General features: G+C 46.5%; 1 protein-coding gene across 1 annotated transcript; it reads left to right on the top strand.

The window, feature by feature from the left end:
• The first annotated feature begins 231 nt into the window (after positions 1-231).
• On the top strand, positions 232-18716 carry LOC144888921 (uncharacterized). The gene is made up of 9 exons (XM_078768679.1): positions 232-355; positions 7928-7993; positions 8098-8157; positions 8246-8311; positions 8417-8476; positions 10459-10524; positions 10630-10689; positions 18334-18428; positions 18568-18716. Exons 2-9 carry the CDS (start codon positions 7938-7940, stop codon positions 18714-18716), a joined length of 612 nt encoding a protein of 203 aa, XP_078624805.1. The 5' UTR covers positions 232-355; positions 7928-7937.
• Positions 18717-19002: the final 286 nt, after the last annotated feature.

Genomic DNA, 19002 nt, shown 5'->3' with positions numbered 1-19002 from the left:
TCCCAAGATGCGTCTTCGTAAGAAGACATCGCAACGAAGGTATCTTATAGTTATACGGGTTTTCACAACATCAAGTGAATTTTATCTCCAAGTCGAGTATTGCGTGCTAATCGATGTACGTCCGGCATCACCTCCTCAGGAAAATGACGCAGTGGCGACTGGCGTTTATTATTTATTAATTACGAGTATAAAGCCCGCCAAAAATGACGGGTTGGAGCAGTTTTTGACGGTGCAGCAGCGGCGTGAGCGTGTTGAAGTCTGGGCCAACTGGCCAAGTGGCGGTGTCAGGGCCCACGGCCCAGGGGTGCTTCGTAGGGTGCCTTTCTCATCTTTTTTTATTCGACGTTCGACAGACGTAAATGAACACTCGTTTTACTCTCCGCACTTTGCACGTCACTTTCAGCGAATGTCGTCTCCCTGTGCTTTGTATTTATTGTGATTTAAAAAAACGCTTCCATACACCGACCTTGAGGCTCGGTTTGCAAGCCACCGTCTACAATTCCAATGTAAGAGACATAATTACTCTTCTTTTGGGTCTTCAGAGTCCAAAGGGTCTCTTGGGTTGGGTCCTCTGGTTAATTTGGGTTTGTTGGATGCCCAAGCTCTTTTGCATCCTTGGGATCTTCAGGTTAATTTGGGTCTTCAGGATGTTTTAGGTCATTTGGGTCCTTTGGGTCCTCTGCCTCTTTGGGGTCCTTGGGTCTTTTCAGTCATCTCGGTATTTTGGGTCTTTGGGTTCCACTGGGTCCTCAGGGTCTTTAAGAGTCTTTTTGGTGTTTTGGATTGTTTGGTTCTGTGGGGTCATTAAGGGTCTTCGGGGTATTTTGGGTTTTCAGGGACTTTTTGGTCTTCTGGGTCTTTTAGATTTTTTGGGGGTCTTTGGGATATTTTAGGTCTCTGGGGTCTTTTGGGTTTTGGGGTCTTTTTGGTCTTCTGGGTCTTTAAGGGTCTTTGAGATATTTTGGGTCCTTGAGGTATTTAAGGGTCTTCTGGGTCTTTTGGATCTTTGGGGTATTTTTTTAGTTTTCATGGTCTTTTTGGTCTTCTGGGTATTGAAGGGTCGTTTGGGTCTTTGGATCTTCAGGGTCTTTGGATCTTCATGGTCTTTTGGGTATTTTGGTCTTTGGGGTAATTTGGGTGTTAGTGGTCTTTTGGGTGTTTAAGGCTCTTGTGGTATTTTGGGTCTTTTGGGTCTTGTGGATATTTAATGGTCTTTGTTTTTTTGGGGGGGTCTTCATGGTATTTTGGGTGTTCATGGTCTTTTGGGTCTTTAAGGGTCTTGGGGTCTTTTCAGTCTTTTGGGTCTTTGGGTCTTTATTGGTCTTTGGGGAATTTGGGGTCTTCAGTGTCTTTTGGGTTTTTGTGGTCTTTTGGGTATTTAAGAGTCTTCGGGGTCTTTTGGGTGTTTGGGGTCAATTGGGTTTTCAATGACTTTTCTGTCTTTTGGGCCTTTGGGGACTTCTGGGTCTTCATGGTCTTTTGTGTCTAACAGTCTACGGGGTATTTTGGGTGTTTAGGGACTATTTGGTCTTCGGGGTCTTCTGGGTCCTTGAGGTCTTCGGGTCTTTTGGGTCTTTCCAAATTTTTGGGTATTTGGGGTCCATTTGGGTCTTTAGGGTCTTTTCAGTCTTTTGGGTCTTTCGCGTCTTTTGGTTCTTCAGTGTATTTTGGGTCTTTGGGATATTTTAGGTCTCTGGGGTCTTTTGGGTTTTTGGGTCTTTTTGCTCTTCTGGGTCTTTAAGTGTCTTTGAGGTATTTTGGGTCCTTGAGGTATTTAAGGGTCTTCTGGGTCTTTTGGATCTTTGGGGTATTCTTTTAGTTTTCATTGTCTTTTGGGTCTTCTGGGTATTTAAGGGTCATTGGGGTCTTTGGATCTTCAGGGTCTTTGGATATTCAGGGTCTTTGGATCTTCAGGGTCTTTGGATCTTCATGGTCTTTTGGGTATTTTGGGTCTTTGGGGTATTTTGAGTATTTTGGGTGTTAGTGGTCTTTTGGATCTTTAAGGGTCTTGTGGTATTTTGGGTCTTCTGGATATTTAAGGGTCTTTGTTTTTTTGGGGGGTCTTCAGGGTATTTTTGGTGTTCATGGTCTTTTGGGTATTTAAGGTTTTTTGGGGGTCTTTTGCGTCTTTGTAGTCTTTGTAGTCTTGGTTCTTTAATGGTATTCGGTGTCTTTGGGGTCATTTGGGTCTTTAAGGGTCTTGGGGTCATTTCAGTCTTTTGGGTCTTTGGGGAATTTGGGGTCTTCAGCCTGGTGTTTGCTTAGCGGTTAGGGTGCTGGCTTGGGATCCTAGAATCCTGGGTTCGAATCTCGGTCGATCGCTAAATGAACACCAGGGGGGTTGGCACAGCCTGTCATCCTTCCGAGGTCAGCAAATTGAGTACCAGTTTGTTGGGATGAATGATCCCGGTGTGTACGCTGGTTTAGAATAGGTACACCGTATCCCTGCGCATCGTAAGAGGCGACTAAGGGTTGGCGCCAGGAAGGGCATCCGGCCATAAAACCATTGCCTCAAACACGGAACCATGATTGTCATGGGACCCGCAAGGCTAACCCCCGCTCTAGCGGGGAAAATGGCCTTAAAACGATCATTCATTCATTCATTCAGTGTCTTTTGGGTTTTTGTGGTCTTTTGGGTATTTAAGAGTCTTCGGGGTCTTTTGGGTGTTTGGGGTCAATTGGGTTTTCAATGACTTTTCTGTCTTTTGGGTATTTAAGGTTTTTGGGGGTCTTTTCAGTCTTTTAGGTCTTTCGGGTCTTTTGGGTCTTCAGTGTATTGTGGGTTTTTGGGGTTTGGGATTTTTGGGGTATTTTGGTGGTTTTCTGAGTCATTGGGGCTTTTGGGTCCTTTTTGTCATTTGGGACCTTGGGGTTGTTTGGGTCTTTTGGATCCTCATGGTCTTTTGGATCCTCATGGTCTTTTGGATCCTTGGGGTCCTTTGGGTCTTTGGGGTATTCGGGGTATTCAGGGTATTTTGGGTCTTCAGAGTCCTTGGGGTCTTTGAGGTCTTCGTTAGCTTTTGTGCCTGTTACAGTCTTCAGGATATTTTGGGTCTTTGGGTATTTTGAGTGTTTGGGGTCTTCTGGGTCCTTGGGGTATTTTGGGTCCTCAGAGCGTTTTCGGTCTTTTAACCGGTGGACACACAGTCATGTTAAAAGATTGCCCCTTAACCCCCCCCCTCCCCCCACTCATATCCCTCCGAAAGCACTACTCAAAGCCTTCAAAACCTAGCCTTATGAAGGGGGACAGACACACAAACACACACACATTGTGTTTTAGATGGTAGATCTCTGTGAGGTGGTTTAGGATGAGACACCCGAATTGCGTACGTACTAAATATGTAGATACTTTCCAAACGCTGCAATCCATCGAATAATCCGATTTTTCAATCCCTCATCAGAACCCTTGTAATTCCAATCGGGGAAAGCGAACTCGGTGCTTTAATGATGAGAGTGTCCGCTACAAATGAGGGGATGTCGGTGGATCAAAGCCTGACCGAGTCATGCCATAGACTTTAAAAATGGTTTGTGCTGCTTCCTCTGTTATCGTTCAGCATTTAAAAGGATGAGAAATACGGGGCCTTCAGGGGCATTGACAATTGTCGTCCACTCACAACCCCCTCCCACTTCGCACGTTTCCGCCCCTCCCCTACCTCCCACCCCCCGACTCCCCATCCCCCCATACTCCCTCTCCCCTCTCCCTTCCCCCCTACCCCCTCCCCCCTACACCTCCTCGCCCCTCCCCCTTCTGCCGTACACGCCCTCTCACATTCCCACACCCCCTCTCACACTTTCCCACACCCCTTCTCACACATTCCCACACCCCTTCTCACACATTCCCACACCCCCTCTCGCACATTCCCACACCCCACATCACACATTCCCACACCCCCTCTCGCACATTCCCACACCCCACATCACACATTCCCACACCCCACATCACACATTCCCACACCCCACATCACACATTCCCACACCCGCTCTCGCACATTCCCACACCCCATCTCACACTTTCCCACACCACATCTTGCACTTTCCCACACCACATCTCGCACATTCTTACACCCCCCTCTCGCACATTCTTACACCCCCCTCTCGCACATTCCCCCACACCCTCTTACACATTCCCACACCCACTCTCGCACATTCCCACACCCCCTCTCACACATTTCCCCACCCCCTCTTGCACATTTCCACACCCCCACATGCACATTCCCACACCTCTCACACATTCCCACGACCCCTCGCACACATTCCCACACCCCCTCTCGCACATTCCCACACCCCCTCTCGCACATTCCCACACCCCCTCTCGCACATTCCCACACTCCATCTCTCACATTCCCACACCCCCTCTCGCACATTCCCACACCCCATCTCGCACATTCCCACACCATCTCACACATTCCCACACCCCATAACGCACATTCCCAAACTCCCTCTTGCACATTCCCACACCTCCTCTCGCACATTCCCACACCCTCTCCCACACCCCCTCTCACACATTCCCACACCCCCTCTTGCACATTCCCACACCCCCTCTCGCACATTCCCACACCCCCTCTCGCACATTCCCACACCCCCTCTCGCACATTCCCACACCCCCTCTCACACATTCCCACACCCCCTCTCGCACATTCCCACACCCCCTCTCGCACATTCCCACACCCCTCTCTCACATTCCCACACCCCCTCTCGCACATTCCCACACCCCCTCTCACACATTCCCACACCCCCTCTCGCACATTCCCACACCCCTCTCACATTTCCACACCCCTTCACACATTCCCACACCCCCTCTCGCACATTCCCGCAACCCCTCTTGCACATTCCCGCAACCCCTCTCGCACATTTCTGCACCCCCTCTTGCACATTCCCACAATCTATCTGGCACATTCCCGCTCCCCTGCTCGCACATTCCCACATCCCCGCTCGCACATTCCCACACCCCCGCTCGCACATTCCCACATCCCCGCTCAAACATTCCCACACCCCTGCTCGCACATTCCCACACCCACGCTCGCACATTCCCACACCCCTGCTCGCACATTCCCACACCCCGCTCACACATTCCCACACCCGCTCGCACATTCCCACACCCGCTCACACATTCCCACACCCCCGCTCGCACATTCCCACACCCCCGCTCGCACATTCCCACACCCCCGCTCGCACATTCCCACACCCCCTCTCGCACATTCCCACACCCCCTCTCGCATATTCCCACACCCCCGCTCGCATATTCCCACACCCCCGCTCACACATTCCCGCACCCCCGCTCGCACATTCCCACACCCCCGCTCGCACATTCCCACACCCCCGCTCGCACATTCCCACACCCCCGCTCGCACATTCCCACATCCCCACTTGCACATTCCCACACCCCGCTCGCATATTCCCACACCCCCGCTCGCATATTCCCACCCCCCCCCCCCCCGCTCGCACATTCCCGCACCCCCGCTCGCACATTCCCACACCCCCGCTCGCACATTCCCGCACCCCCGCTCGCACATTCCCACACCCCCGCTCGCACATTCCCACACCCCCGCTCGCACATTCCCACACCCCCACTTGCACATTCCCACACCCCGCTCGCATATTCCCACACCCCCGCTCGCATATTCCCACCCCCCCCCCCCCCGCTCGCACATTCCCGCACCCCCGCTCGCACATTCCCACACCCCCGCTCGCACATTCCCGCACCCCCGCTCGCACATTCTCGCACCCCCTCTCGCACATTCTCGCACCCCCTCTCGCACATTCCCGCACCCCCGCTCGCACATTCCCACACCCCCGCTCGCACATTCCCGCACCCCCGCTCGCACATTCTCGCACCCCCGCTCGCACATTCTCGCACCCCCTCTCGCACATTCTCGCACCCCCTCTCGCACATTCTCGCACCCCATCTGGCACATTCCCGCACCCCATCTGGCACATTCCTGCACCCCATCTGGCACATTCCCGCACCCCATCTGGCACATTCCCGCACCCCATCTGGCACATTCCCGCACCCCATCTGGCACATTCCCGCACCCCATCTGGCACATTCCCGCACCCCATCTGGCACATTCCCGCACCCCATCTGGCACATTCCCGCACCCCATCTGGCACATTCCCGCACCCCATCTGGCACATTGCCGCACCCCATCTGGCACATTCCCGCACCCCCGCTCGCATATTCCCACATCCCCGCTCACACATTCCCACCCCCCCCCCCACCCCCTCTCGCCTGGTCCCACCACCCCATCATTTCAGTGAATTCATCAGTTTATTACCCCATGAGCAAAGTGCAAGGTAAGGTTAAGCAGTTGGTTCACTCTGTGTCTATGATCGGGGAGCAAACTTCATTTCAATTTCACTTGATATTTTGATCACGACAACACAAATCGGAACATAAAACGGCAGATTAGCAGTAGTTACCCTGCGCTCGCGAACTTAGGTACAGTGCATTCAGAAAGTATTCAGACCCCTTCACTTTTTTCACATTTTGTTATGTTGCAGCCTTATGCTGAAATCGTTGAAATTCATTTTTTCCCTCATCAATCTACACTCAATACCCCATAATGACAAAGAGAAAACAGGATTTCAGAAAGTTTTGCAAATTTATTAAAAAGAAAAAACTATAGGAGCGCCTCCTCCTTTAGCATATTTTGATGATAATCATGACGTCATAGGTCATGTGTTACAGGCGCCATCTTGGAAAAACCAAAAAACGTTGCACCTCTGCATCTCCAAAACCGCTCTATGGAAAAAAAATTGAAACGCAGCTCATTGTAAATAACTCCATATGGGGAATAGGTGTTAACGATGATGTCATTGGTGCCATAATTATGACGTCATAATTCGACATGGACAACGCTTAGTCTGATCAGTTTGAAATATATCGAGCATGATCTATGCAACAATTATTTAGAGATTATACATTTATGTTGTTATCGCTCATGTGGTCTGGCAGCCATATTGGATCAAAAAAAAAAGAAACGTTCTAAAACAGAAGAGTTGGCTCACACCAAGTTGACTGCACAGTGTAAGTATTCTATGAATACCACCTCGTTTGACTCTGAAATTGGTTCGGAATCTTGTCCCGAGCGCACAGAGGAGTAAGATAATTGTTTTAGTCTGTCTGCCTGTCTGTCAGGAGGATGAAATTGAAAATCATTCCAAACATGAAACTTCTTGTTTTTGTGACGTCATAAAAAAAACACAAGCACCAGGCACAAATAATGAATTCAACGTGTTAAATAAGGTGGTGTAAAAATATCAATGGCGGTAAACTTCTGAAAATATTTTTTCTAGAGCCTTCAAAACATTTTATTTCAAATGAATTAAATACTCGAACACTAGAACACAAATCGCCTTTTTGACCTCCAGTTTTGAAAAACCTCCAGTTCAGCAGTACTTGGACAAAATATTACCCCATCTCGACCAATCAAATTTGATGAGCTCATGCTCTCAGCTTTGGGTAAATCAAGATTTGGACAAAATCCCGGCTCGTAGGAAACATAGATCGTGCTAGGAAAGGCAAAGAAAGATTTGAAAAGACGCATCGTATGTCCTTTTTGTCAAGACTGTGGGGAGTAAGGTGTTCTATGAACTCTCCAGTTTACTTATTATCACTTGCCGGCGGGAGGAAGGAGTGGTGCGAGAGTGCGCAGGACGTACAGGAGCATCATCAGGGAATGAGGTGTGTCAGCTGATGGATGAACAAACATTGAGAGCACATTCATTTGTCCACCTGCCCATCTCAACCAAAATCATGGGGGGTTTTTTTGTTATTTTTTATGCACATTTTCCCAATATTTTTTAATTTTATGTGATGTTTAGTGCAGGGGAATTGTGGTGTCAGTTGTTGAAATGGAGAATGTATATACATCCGGTTTAGCACATTTGTATTCAGTTGTGGATGAAGAGTTCTGTTCTTTTGCAGGGAACCAAAGATGAACATGTCGTTACCATCCAAGACAAAGAAAATCAGTTGTTGGAACCGTCCGAAGTAAATAATTTTATTTTCCTCCTCTTGACTTTTTAAACTTGTTTTAGGATGTATCTACCGCATCACATGTAGAAGAAATGACTTTTCAATCTTTTTCAACCTAGGCAAAAGTTTACCACACATGATGAGAAGAACAAGTGTTGTGGTGACACTGCACCTGACGTGTGAGTAAGAGAAAATATCCCTTTGGAATGATATCCGATTTAGCACATTTGCATTCAGTTGTGGATGAAGAGTTCTGTTCTTTTGCAGGGAACCAAAGATGAACAAGTCTTTACCATCCAAGACAAAGAAAATCAGTTGTTGGAAGCGTCTGAAGTAAATAATTTTATTTTCCTCCTCGTGACTTTTAAAACTTGTTTTAGGATGTATCTACCGCATCACATGTAGAAGAAACTGACTTTTCAATCTTTTTCAACCTAGGCAAAAGTTTACCACACATGATAAGAAGAACAAGTGTTGTGGTGACACTGCACCTGACGTGTAAGTCTGAGAAAATATCCCTTTGGAATGACCTGGCATGAAACGTGCTCGCAATAGAAATGGTATTCCTTTAAGGAAATTCAAACTCTCCCTGTCGTATCTCGATCACATTTTGCTCCTTAAATATTTTTATATGCCACTTCTCAATACCAATACTCAATACCATTTCAACCAGACATATCAAAATATTAATCTTCGTTTGCAAATATTTGATCCATAACAAAGGACCCAACGACTTCTTTGTGCAATATTATATCAGAATAATACCAACAATACTGTCAGCCAATACAAGGAACTTTGAGGAGGCCATTTCTCCCATAATGCCTGCTCTCAATGAACACCACATTAATTAAATTAATCAGTTCATGTACTTATCACTGAGAAGGTGTTGGGTGTTGGGATGGTTTTGGAGTGTATGGAGATGAGGACATTGTGGAGGAGGGGCAGAAACATCACCAGGGGATGAACGAACATCTGTTACGGGTACATCGCCTGGTAACGGGTGGCCTCTCTCGGACTGCTTCCATGACGTAAGACCCTGAAGCCGACGAGTGGCGGACAACTCTTCGACCGGACGGGTTGCTAAGCAACCACGGACGCTATCTAAGATGATTAAAATCTGGCAGAGTCCCTGCGGCTAACTTTGTTTACTTTCCCGGTGACTAATTAGTTATGTCAGTTAGGGAATTTGCTCTCGGCTCGCACCTTTATCTTTTTATTACATACGGCTGAGCGAAACCGTAGGTGGGATGCCGGCTGGACTAGCATAGTGAATCAGTGGGGCACAACCTCCCTTCTATTTATTGTACGCTACGTCTAACCAATGAAAGAAAGAGACAGTCGAGCAGGTTTGGAAACAACAAATCTTGCATTAAACAGGCAAACAGGCATTCACAAGAAAATGCAGTGTCACATCAGAAACAGTCCTATCCCTGTCATTCAATGAAACCCCTAGTACAACAACAGGCATTTTAAGGCCATTTTCCCTGCTAGAGCAGGGATTAACCTTGCAGACCCCATGACAATCTTCTCCATTTTGCCCTATTTTCTAAATCTCCCCTTGTTAACCCCCTTGCCCGCACTTCTTCTTCCACCACCTTTAGCCAAGTCTTTCTCGGTCTTCCCCGTCATCTACTTCTGCATTAATTTCCATGACTCTTCTCACCCAGTCACTTTCATCCTTCCTCAACACATGACCAAACCATTTCAACCTGTTTCTCTTCACAGCATCCATCACAGGCTCTATTCCCATCATCTTTCACAATTCATCATTTGTCCTCTCTCAACGATAGTCCGCACATCCACCGAGCCATTCGCATTTCCACCCTTTCCAGCCTTCGTTACTGCTCTACCTTCATTACCCATGTCTCACTCCCATAAATCATAACACTTCTCACACATGCAGCATACACCTTTCCCTTCAGCTTCAATGACACTCCCCTCCTCGTCAGCATGCCACTCAGTTCCCGAAACTTCTTCCATGCACATCTCACTCGAGCAACCGTTGCCGAGTCTGATCCACCTTCTCCATTCAGCATGTCTCCTTGGTAACAAAATGTTTTCACACCTTCCAGCTCTCGTGTTCAGGCCGTTAGTTCTCCTATGGTTGGCAGCGAGTGTCCCGGAAGCATTGAAGGAAAGAGTGGCAATCATATGTGGGAAAATTGCATACTCAGTCAGGGTCGCCCAGATAGCTCAGATGACAGAGCACTGATACGGTTTTCCAGACGACCTGGCTTCGATTCCCAGTCTGGGAATGTAATTTTCCCACATATATCTATTTAATTATTTAATCGTGTTCATTAAGATAACATTTCAATCTTTTTCAACCTGGGCAACAGTTTACCACACATGATAAGAAGAACAAGTGTTGTGGTGACACTGCACCTGACGTGTAAGTCTGAGAAAATATCCCTTTGGAATGATATCCGATTTAGCACATTTGTATTCAGTTGTCGATGAAGAGTTCTGTTCTTTTGCAGGGAACCAAAGATGAACAAGTCTTTACCATCCAAGACAAAGAAAATCAGTTGTTGGAAGCGTCTGAAGTAAATAATTTTATTTTCCTCCTCGTGACTTTTTAAACTTGTTTTAGGATGTATCTACCGCATCACATGTAGAAGAAACTGACTTTTCAATCTTTTTCAACCTAGGCAAAAGTTTACCACACATGATAAGAAGAACAAGTGTTGTGGTGACACTGCACCTGACGTGTGAGTAAGAGAAAATATCCCTTTGGAATGACCTGGCATGAAACGTGCTCGCAATAGAAATGGTATTCCTTTAAGGAAATTCAAACTCTCCCTGTCGTATCTCGATCACATTTTGCTCCTTAAATATTTTCTGTACCATTGTTTGGAGGTTTCAGGGCTGAGTGATTCCCTGAGCTCTTTAACCTGGGTTGACACGTCTCTTGTAAAGAGTTGACAAATTATCGCCGGTACCCTGAACAAATGACAAATTCTTGCCAGTCAACAAAACGATTGGTCAACCGATCCGTGAAAACCTTGTGCCACACCTGGTCCCACAGCCAGACTAAAAAGTTAGGGAGAGGTATCTGAAGAAGAAGATGAAGTTTAAGGTTGTAAGAATGTCCATCGAGAAGTGCAAATGACAAGCGTCAGGAGGTACCTGATCTGAGGAGAGGGATGTGATACACGGAATACCACTTCAACCAGACATATCAAAATATTAATCTTCGTTTGCAAATATTTGATCCATAACAAAGGATGCAACGACTTCTTTGTTCAATATTATAGCAGAATAATACGAACAATACTGTCAACCAATACAAGGAACTTTGAGGAGGCCATTTTTCCCATAATGCCTGCTCTCAATGAACACCACATTCATTAAATTAATCATTTCATGTACTTGTCACGGAGAAGGTGTTGGGTGTTGAGGTAGTGATGGGCTGGTGTTGGTGTGCATGGAGATGAGAATATTGTGGAGGAGGGGCAGAAACATCACCAGTGGATGAACAAACATCTGTTGTGGGTACATCTCCTGGTATGGGGTGGCTTCTCTCGGAATGCTTCCTGACGTAAGACCCTGAAGCCGACGAGTCGTGGACAACTCCGCCATCCAAGGTGATTAAAATCTGGCAGAATCCCTGCGGCTAACTGTCACTTTACTTTCTCGGTGACTAATTAGTTACGTCAGATAGTGACTGCTCTCGGTTCCCACCTTTATCTTTTTGTTACATACGGCTGAGCGAAACTGTATGTGGGATTCCGGCTGGACTAGCATAGTGAATCAGTGGGGCACAACCTCCCTTCTATTTATTGTATGCTATGTCTAACCAATGAAGGAAAGACAATCGAGCAGGTTTGGAAACAAGAAATCTTGCATTAAACAGGCACTTATTTTCAAGAGAATGCAGTGTGACATAAGAAACAATCCTCTCCTTAGCATTCAATGAAACCCCTTGTACAACCGGCTTTAAACAAAATACAGGTGGGCGCCACGTTCATCCGGGGGAATTATATAGAAAAGGGGACATAAAGGAAGAAGTTGGTGCGTGTTGGTGACTCGTTCCTCACCCTCATGTAAACAGGCTTGGCCCCGTAGGTCTCAATGAGGTGTCGATGCAGGTGGATGCACGGTGTAAGTGAGATGTGTGCTGTCGTGGAGTGTATTGTGTGGTGCTTAGCTCTGAAAAGAAATGTTGGAATTCTTGTGTCGTTCATTTAACGTTTGCTGTTGCTGTTTTTGTTGAGCACATGCACTCCCAGGAAATTGTGCACAGGGATATAAAGGTAACCAACTACCCCAGTGCAGACCGTGATACGTTCTGCGTAACACTGCAATGAAAACCATTTTTTGATGGAGGAAAGGAAGGAATGGGAGTTGGAAGTGGGAATCACTAGAATGCACATTATCAAGTTGATTAAACATTCTTTATTCAAGAAGAAGAAGAATTGTCATACCAGATACCGATACCACGGGGTGGGACTAAACATTTACGGAGAGAGAATTGGGGTCTCCTTCTCACTCTGAATCCACTCCCACAGATATGCTACCCAGACAGAAACCATACTTGGGGTACCCTTAGGCAACATGCAAACTTTGAGTATTTTTTTTAGTTTTTGAAGACTATATATAACGAGAGCAATGTGACTGCGTCACCAATATGCCTCCAAGTAGTTCCACAATGGGTAGATGCCCTCGTTCACTGTCCTAAAAATGAAAAAGTTTGATTTAAATCCCTTCAGCTGTTTTCAAGTATCACATTTTCACCAGCCATGACAGGTTTCACATCGATCAGTGAAGCAGTTTCAGAGAAGGATTTTAAAAAAATATTGGCTTCAAGCTAATATGGCTGCCACGCCACGTTTTTCTATCCAAGATGCTGCCAAACCACGTGACCTACGAAATCGGCATTTTCAAACTATATGCAACAATGGTGATAGGTGATATTTATAAAATTTCGCATCGATAGGGTAAGCGATTTCAGAGATATAATTATTTAATATTTTCCTTCAATCCAATATGGCTGCCACACCATGTGACCAATGATGTTTTCTTGATTATCCTTTAATCGCAATGCCTAGTCAATGACACACGTAAAAGTTTGAGTCAATTGTTTTGGTGGTTCGGGAGATGTTGTTTTTTTTAAAGGTTTTAGGTTAAATCCAATATGGCTGCCAAACCATGTGACCTATGATGTCACAAATTTAATATTTCAATAAAAATGGGTCATAGATATTGCACATGCAATTTCAGATTTAATAATAATAATACACTTATTTTGTATAGCGCTTTTCAAGAAACCCAAAGACGCTTTAACATGGTACATAAAACAAAGACAAAAGAGACAAAAATACATAATTAAAAAACCAAACAGAAAGGAAGGAGAAGAGACGATCAGGGGTTGAATGCAGTGTTGAACAGGTGGGTCTTGAGTGATGATTTGAATGTGGTGAGTGAGGAGGAGTCTCTGATGGTTTGAGGTAGTGAGTTCCAGAGTGTGGGAACAGCGATGGAGAAGGCCCTGTCCCCCCAGGATCTGAGTTTGGTCCGGATGGGGGGGGGGGGGACAGGAGGTTGGCAGCAGCAGAGTGGAGGGTGCGTGTGGGAGTGTCTGGGGAGGAGGTCAGTCAGGTAGGATGGGGCCAGGTTATGAAGGGCTTTGTATGTCAGAAGGAGGATTTTGTACTGGATTCTCTGGGAGATGGGGAGCCAGTGGAGCTTGTGAAGGACGGGGGTGATGTGGTCCCGGGCCCGGGAGTGGGTGAGTAGACGGGCAGCGGAGTTCTGAATGTATTGAAGTTTATTGATGATATTTGAGGGTGAACCATAGAGGAGGCTGTTGCAGTAGTCCAGACGGGAAGTGATGAAGGCGTGGATGAGGGTTTCTGCAGCTGTGGAGGAGAGGGATGGACGGAGACGGGCGATGTTTTTCAGATGAAAGAAGGCTGTCTTGGTGATCTGTTTAGTGTGTTTGTCGAAGGAGAGGGTTTGGTCAAAGATGATGCCAAGATTCTGGATGTGAGGGGAGGTGGTACTGGGATACCGTCGATGTTGAGGGTGAATTTGTGGGTGGATTTGGTGAGCGTTTTTGGTCCAATAATGATTATTTCGGATTTATCACAGTTTAGTTTGAGGAAGTTGATTTGAAGCCAGTATTTTATTTCAGTGATGCAGTTTGTCAGGATAGAGTGGGTAAAAAATAAAATATAATCACCTTTAGAGGCCATTTTTCCCCGCAAAGCGGGGGTTGGCCTTTTTGGGCACCGTGGTTGTTGTTGTTTTTTTGGTCCCCTTTTTGAAGCAATGTTTTACGGCCGGATGCCCTTCCTGCCGCCAACCCTTTTTGTCGCCTTTTTACGACAAGCAGGGAATTACCAGTGAACTGGTACTCAATTTGCCGACCTCGGAAGGATGACAGGCTGAGTCAACCCCCCTGGCGTTAATTCAGCGATCGACCGGGATTCAAACCCAGGATCCTAGGATCCTAAGCTGGCACCCTAGCCGCTAGCCCAACACCAGGTCTCAGAGTGGGTGACGGTGGAAATTGACTTGGCAGAAATGAAAAGCTGGATGTCATCGGCAAAGCAGTGGAATTGGAGACCATGACGACAGATTAAGTGACCAAGGGGGAACAGGTACAGGATGAAGAGGAGGGGACCGAGAACTGAACCTTGGGGGACACCTTGGGGGAGGGGAGCGGTGGGGGATTTGCAGTTATTGATGGAGATGAACTGGTGCCTGTCGGAGAGGTATGATTTGATCCAAGAAAGGGCAGTGCCAGTGATGTTAAAGGTGGTTTCAAGTCGGGTAAGGAGGCTGATGCGATTGATGGTGTCAAAGGCAGCGCTGAGGTCGAGAAGGATGAGCATGTTGAGGTTACCGGCGTCGGAGGAGAGAAGAAGATCGTTGGTGATTTTGAGGAGTGCAGTTTCCATACTGTGGTTGAGGCAGAATCCGGATTGGAATGTTTCATACAGGTTATTGGCAGAGAGGTGATGTTTGAGTTGAGTGGCTACAGCGCGTTCCAAAACTTTTGACAGAAAGGGTCGGTTGGAGATGAGTCTGAAGTTATTTGGGGTGTCAGGATTGAGTCCAGGTTTTTTCAGAATGGGGTGACAGCAGCGATTTTGAAGGATGGTGGGACGATGCCAGTAGACAGGGAGGAGTTTATCATTGCAGTGATAAGTGGAGAGAGAGCAGGAAGGCAAGCCTTAACAAAGCTGGAGGGGATGGGGTCCAGAGTGCAGGTGGCAGTTTTCATTCCTGTGAGGAGTTCAGAGAGGTCAGTAGGGGAGACTGGGGAAAACTGAGATAGGGGTTGGCAGGATAAAGGGGGGGCAGATGGTTAGAGGGGGAACAGGTGCGGTGGTGGTTAAGCTGCTGTAGATGTTGTCTATCTTGCTTTGGAAGAATGAAAGGAAAGAAATGCAGTTGTCGACTGTGAATGACTGGGTGGTGGTATCCAGGGGGCTGAGGAGTTTGTTTATTGTGGAGAAGAGTGCTTTTGGGTTTCCGGAGCCAGAGTGGATTATTTGAGATTAGTAGGTGGAGCGGGCGTGGGAAAGGGCATCTTTGTAATGCTGCAGGTGGTCTTTGTAGGCTTCGGAGTGGATTGTGAGACCTGTTTTATTACGGAGTCTTTCCAGTTGGCGGGCACGGGTTTTCATCAGGCGGAGTTCAGGGGTAAACCAGGGAGCAGAATGGGTGAAGGAATCTGTTTTGGTTTTTATAGGCGCAAGCTGGTCAAGGCAGGAGGAGAGAGTGTGGTTGTAGTAGTCAGTGAGGTCAGAGGGGCTGTGCAAATCAACGAAGGGAGAGGTGGACAGTTTTTCGGAGAGGGAAGATGAGAATGAGGTAGGTGAAAGAGAGTTTAGCTTACGAAAGTTGATTATGCGTTTTTGCCTTAGTGCTGGGGTGGGAATGTTGATGGTCATAGTGATGGCTAAGTGATCGGAGAGAGTGAGGTCAGAGCCAGAGAGATGGTGTAGATGTAGTCCAATAGAACAGACAAGGTCCAGAATGTGACCACGGTTATGGGTGGGAAAGTTGACATGTTGAGTGAGGTTAAAGCAATTAAGAATATCAATGAAGTCAGCTGTTATTGCGGAATCAGTGGAGTCCATGTGGATATTGAAATCACCGAGGAGGAGGGTTGAGGGGGAGAAGGAACAGAGCTGGGTCAGAAAGTAAGAGAAGTCAGACAGGAATGATGGGTGTGGTTTGGGAGGGCGGTAGACAACTGCCATGACTGACTGTGTGTGACCAGAAAGTTTAAAAGCCAGGTGTTCAAATGATGGAGCAGATGAGATGGAGACGGGGCTGGTCTTGATGTCCTGTCAGTGTATTACAGCAATTCCACCACCTCGGCCCTCCGAGCGTGGTTTGTTGATGTATGAGTAACCATTGGGTGTAGTGAGGTTGAGTGAGAGGTAGTCCAGAGGTTGTTGCCAGGTTTCAGTCAGACAGAGAAAGTCCAGTTTATTGTCCAGAATGAAGTCGTTTAGGATGTGGCTTTTATTGTTGAGGCACCGGGTATTGAACAGAGTAAGCTTCATATTGCTTTGTATGGTGTGGATGGACTCGGGTGATTTTGCCAGGGCTTGCAGACAGGGGGCGCGTTCGTGTATGTTGTTGTGATGACGTAGTCGACGGGTGAGAGTGCGCTCAGCTGACCAGAGTGAGGGGATGGAGTGACCTGCCTGGGAATATACAAACTTGCGACCGGAGCCTCTATGGATGTATCTGGGTCGTCGTAGGAGTCCGTGGTTTTTGATGACAGAGATGCATGGCGGAGTGGAGTGGTTGTTGAGTTGAAGAAGCCTAGCGGTGGAGTACCTCAGAGCCATGCCAGGTAGGAGTGAAGGGGCACAGAGCCCGGAGAGGTCCTCTCACAGATCACAGATCACAGATAAGGATAAGGAATTCAATTAATTATATTCTTTATAGGATAAGGAATTCAATTAAAACATTTTTGGCTGGGATACCACTTCACCAATGATGACATCATTATCATGCTTTTGTTCTCCATTGGGAGTACTTGACAATGTGCCAGGTTTCAAATTTTTCCATTCAGCGGTTTCTGGGAAATAATTTTTTAATTACTTGCGTTTAATCGAGGATGGCTGCCATACCACGTCACCTATGACGTCACAATTATCATAAAAAACATTCTGCATGGGTGCCACTCCTACCCTCAAAGTTTCGTCTCAATCGGGCACGTGGTTGCTGAGAAAAACAAGGTTTAGCCCGTACGGATGGATGGACGGACAACCCGAAAACATAATGCCTCCGGCCACCTTCAAGGGCAGAGGCATTAAAAAAACTATTTTCCCAAAACAAGGCTGAAAGCCACTACATGGAAAGAGCTACAAGGAAAAAGAAAAGGAAAAACTGGCAAAACCTTCATCTAGTCCTGAAACGAGGAAACGTCTTCACAGGACCACTGTGCAGGAGGGGGTATCTAGGCCAGTGGAAAAATTAATTTTCCTACACCCATTGGGTGTATTTCAAAAGACCCCATATCCGTACTGGAAGGCTGGTGGCTACTGAAGGGAGCTCATCGACCCTTTCTCAGGTGTTGTTTTTAGTCCTTGCAGGGTGTCACAGTCACCCTCCCCGCTAGCAAAGCCCTCAGGTACTCAATGACTTGCATCCTTCCAGGCAGACACTTTCCCATTCACAGCCACTCTTGGGTTCCTATCACTCCTCCAGTTAGTTCTTAGTATAAACTTCTTAAAGTTTAGATGCAGTACATGCATTACACTTTCCTCGTGCATCCAATCTTGAACTTTCAAAGTCAGCGCTCACTAATGTGGAGGATTGCTGGAAGTGAGCACTGTATTTGAAATTTGCATTTTGATTAAATGTTGGGCTGTTTCGACTCCCCATTAAAGCACTTCCTTCTTTGAGATGCAGATAGATCTTCTTTAGTACAATGCACGTGGCTGTGGAAAGCATCATTTGCAGGCAGGTTCAACGTACATCCGAAGTAAGGCACACATTGACGAATCATCCTTTCTGTGAATTACCAGGATGGCAGCATATTGCTGACCCGGGATTCTATCCCAGGCTACACAGCTCAGAGGTGAGTGTAGGAGCTTGCGACACGAAGGGGAAAGAAAAAAGTGTGGTTAAAAATATATATTTAGTGATCTTCACCCCCTCTTTACACGTGACATTTCTTGGCTTCATTGTCAACTGTATTTGAAGATGCTTGGTGGGGTAGCACAGTGTAGTTAGTGGTGGTGTTTGCTGTCTGAATGTAGAAAACACAAATACCTGATGCAGTCTGATTTTTCACCTGCCTGACTGCATTTTTATTCTCACATTTTCTTATTTGTGACATTTATTTAACGACAGCTTTACAAAATCTTTCTTTTCTGCAGGAATGCTGAGCTTAAAGTGATAAATGAATCTGTTGAGGAAGAGTATGCTGAACCCCAAGTAACAAATGTATCTGCTGGGGAAAAGCTGCGAACTGGTGAGTTTTGAGAAATAATCTTTTCACAAAATATATTATCGTCTCATTTACAAGTACAACAAGAGTGACCTGAAAATGTTTGTTGTTGATTTGTTTCTTTTTCAATTTGCTGGTGGTGCCTGCTTGTTCCTCATAACAGTGATACAAACAACTTCCTCTCATCACAGTAATCTTTCCCGTGAATGCTCCAGACTTTTTGTTTTGATCCTCCAGGAACGCCATGGCGGTGTTTTAGTAGCTCCACTCGGTCACAGGTGTAACTTTAGTGCAGAGGCATCCGATGTGTAATATTTGGCCAAGCTGAGCATCACCTCAAGCAATACAAAACAATACTGATTGGTGATATTGATGGAAGAGGAGGAAGACAAGGATTAAAATGGACAGACAAGATGATGGAATAGATGAGGAAGTTAAAGATACAGCTGCTGAATAAACATTTGAATGGTGTTCCGTAAGAGGCAATCTCTGGATTGTAGACGGTACCAGATGATGGTGAGAGAGCAAATTAATTTAAAATGAAAATATAAAACGGCATGATCACTGAGGTGGAGGAAACGCTCAAAGGAAGCAAGTA

The sequence above is a fragment of the Myxine glutinosa genome, unplaced genomic scaffold (genome assembly GCF_964187855.1).
Source record: "Myxine glutinosa unplaced genomic scaffold, kmMyxGlut1.1 SCAFFOLD_125, whole genome shotgun sequence".
In the NCBI taxonomy this organism is placed as follows: domain Eukaryota; kingdom Metazoa; phylum Chordata; class Myxini; order Myxiniformes; family Myxinidae; genus Myxine; species Myxine glutinosa.
This window is presented reverse-complemented; position numbering and strand designations above follow the sequence as displayed.

Coding starts and splice junctions, on each gene's coding strand:
- LOC144888921 (XM_078768679.1), top strand. CDS start 7,938: ATGAACATGTCGTTACCATCCAAGACAAAGAAAATCAGTTGTTGGAAC. Junction 7,994..8,097: donor AGTTGTTGGAACCGTCCGAA/GTAAATAATTTT, acceptor TTTTCAACCTAG/GCAAAAGTTTACCACACATG. Junction 8,312..8,416: donor AGTTGTTGGAAGCGTCTGAA/GTAAATAATTTT, acceptor TTTTCAACCTAG/GCAAAAGTTTACCACACATG.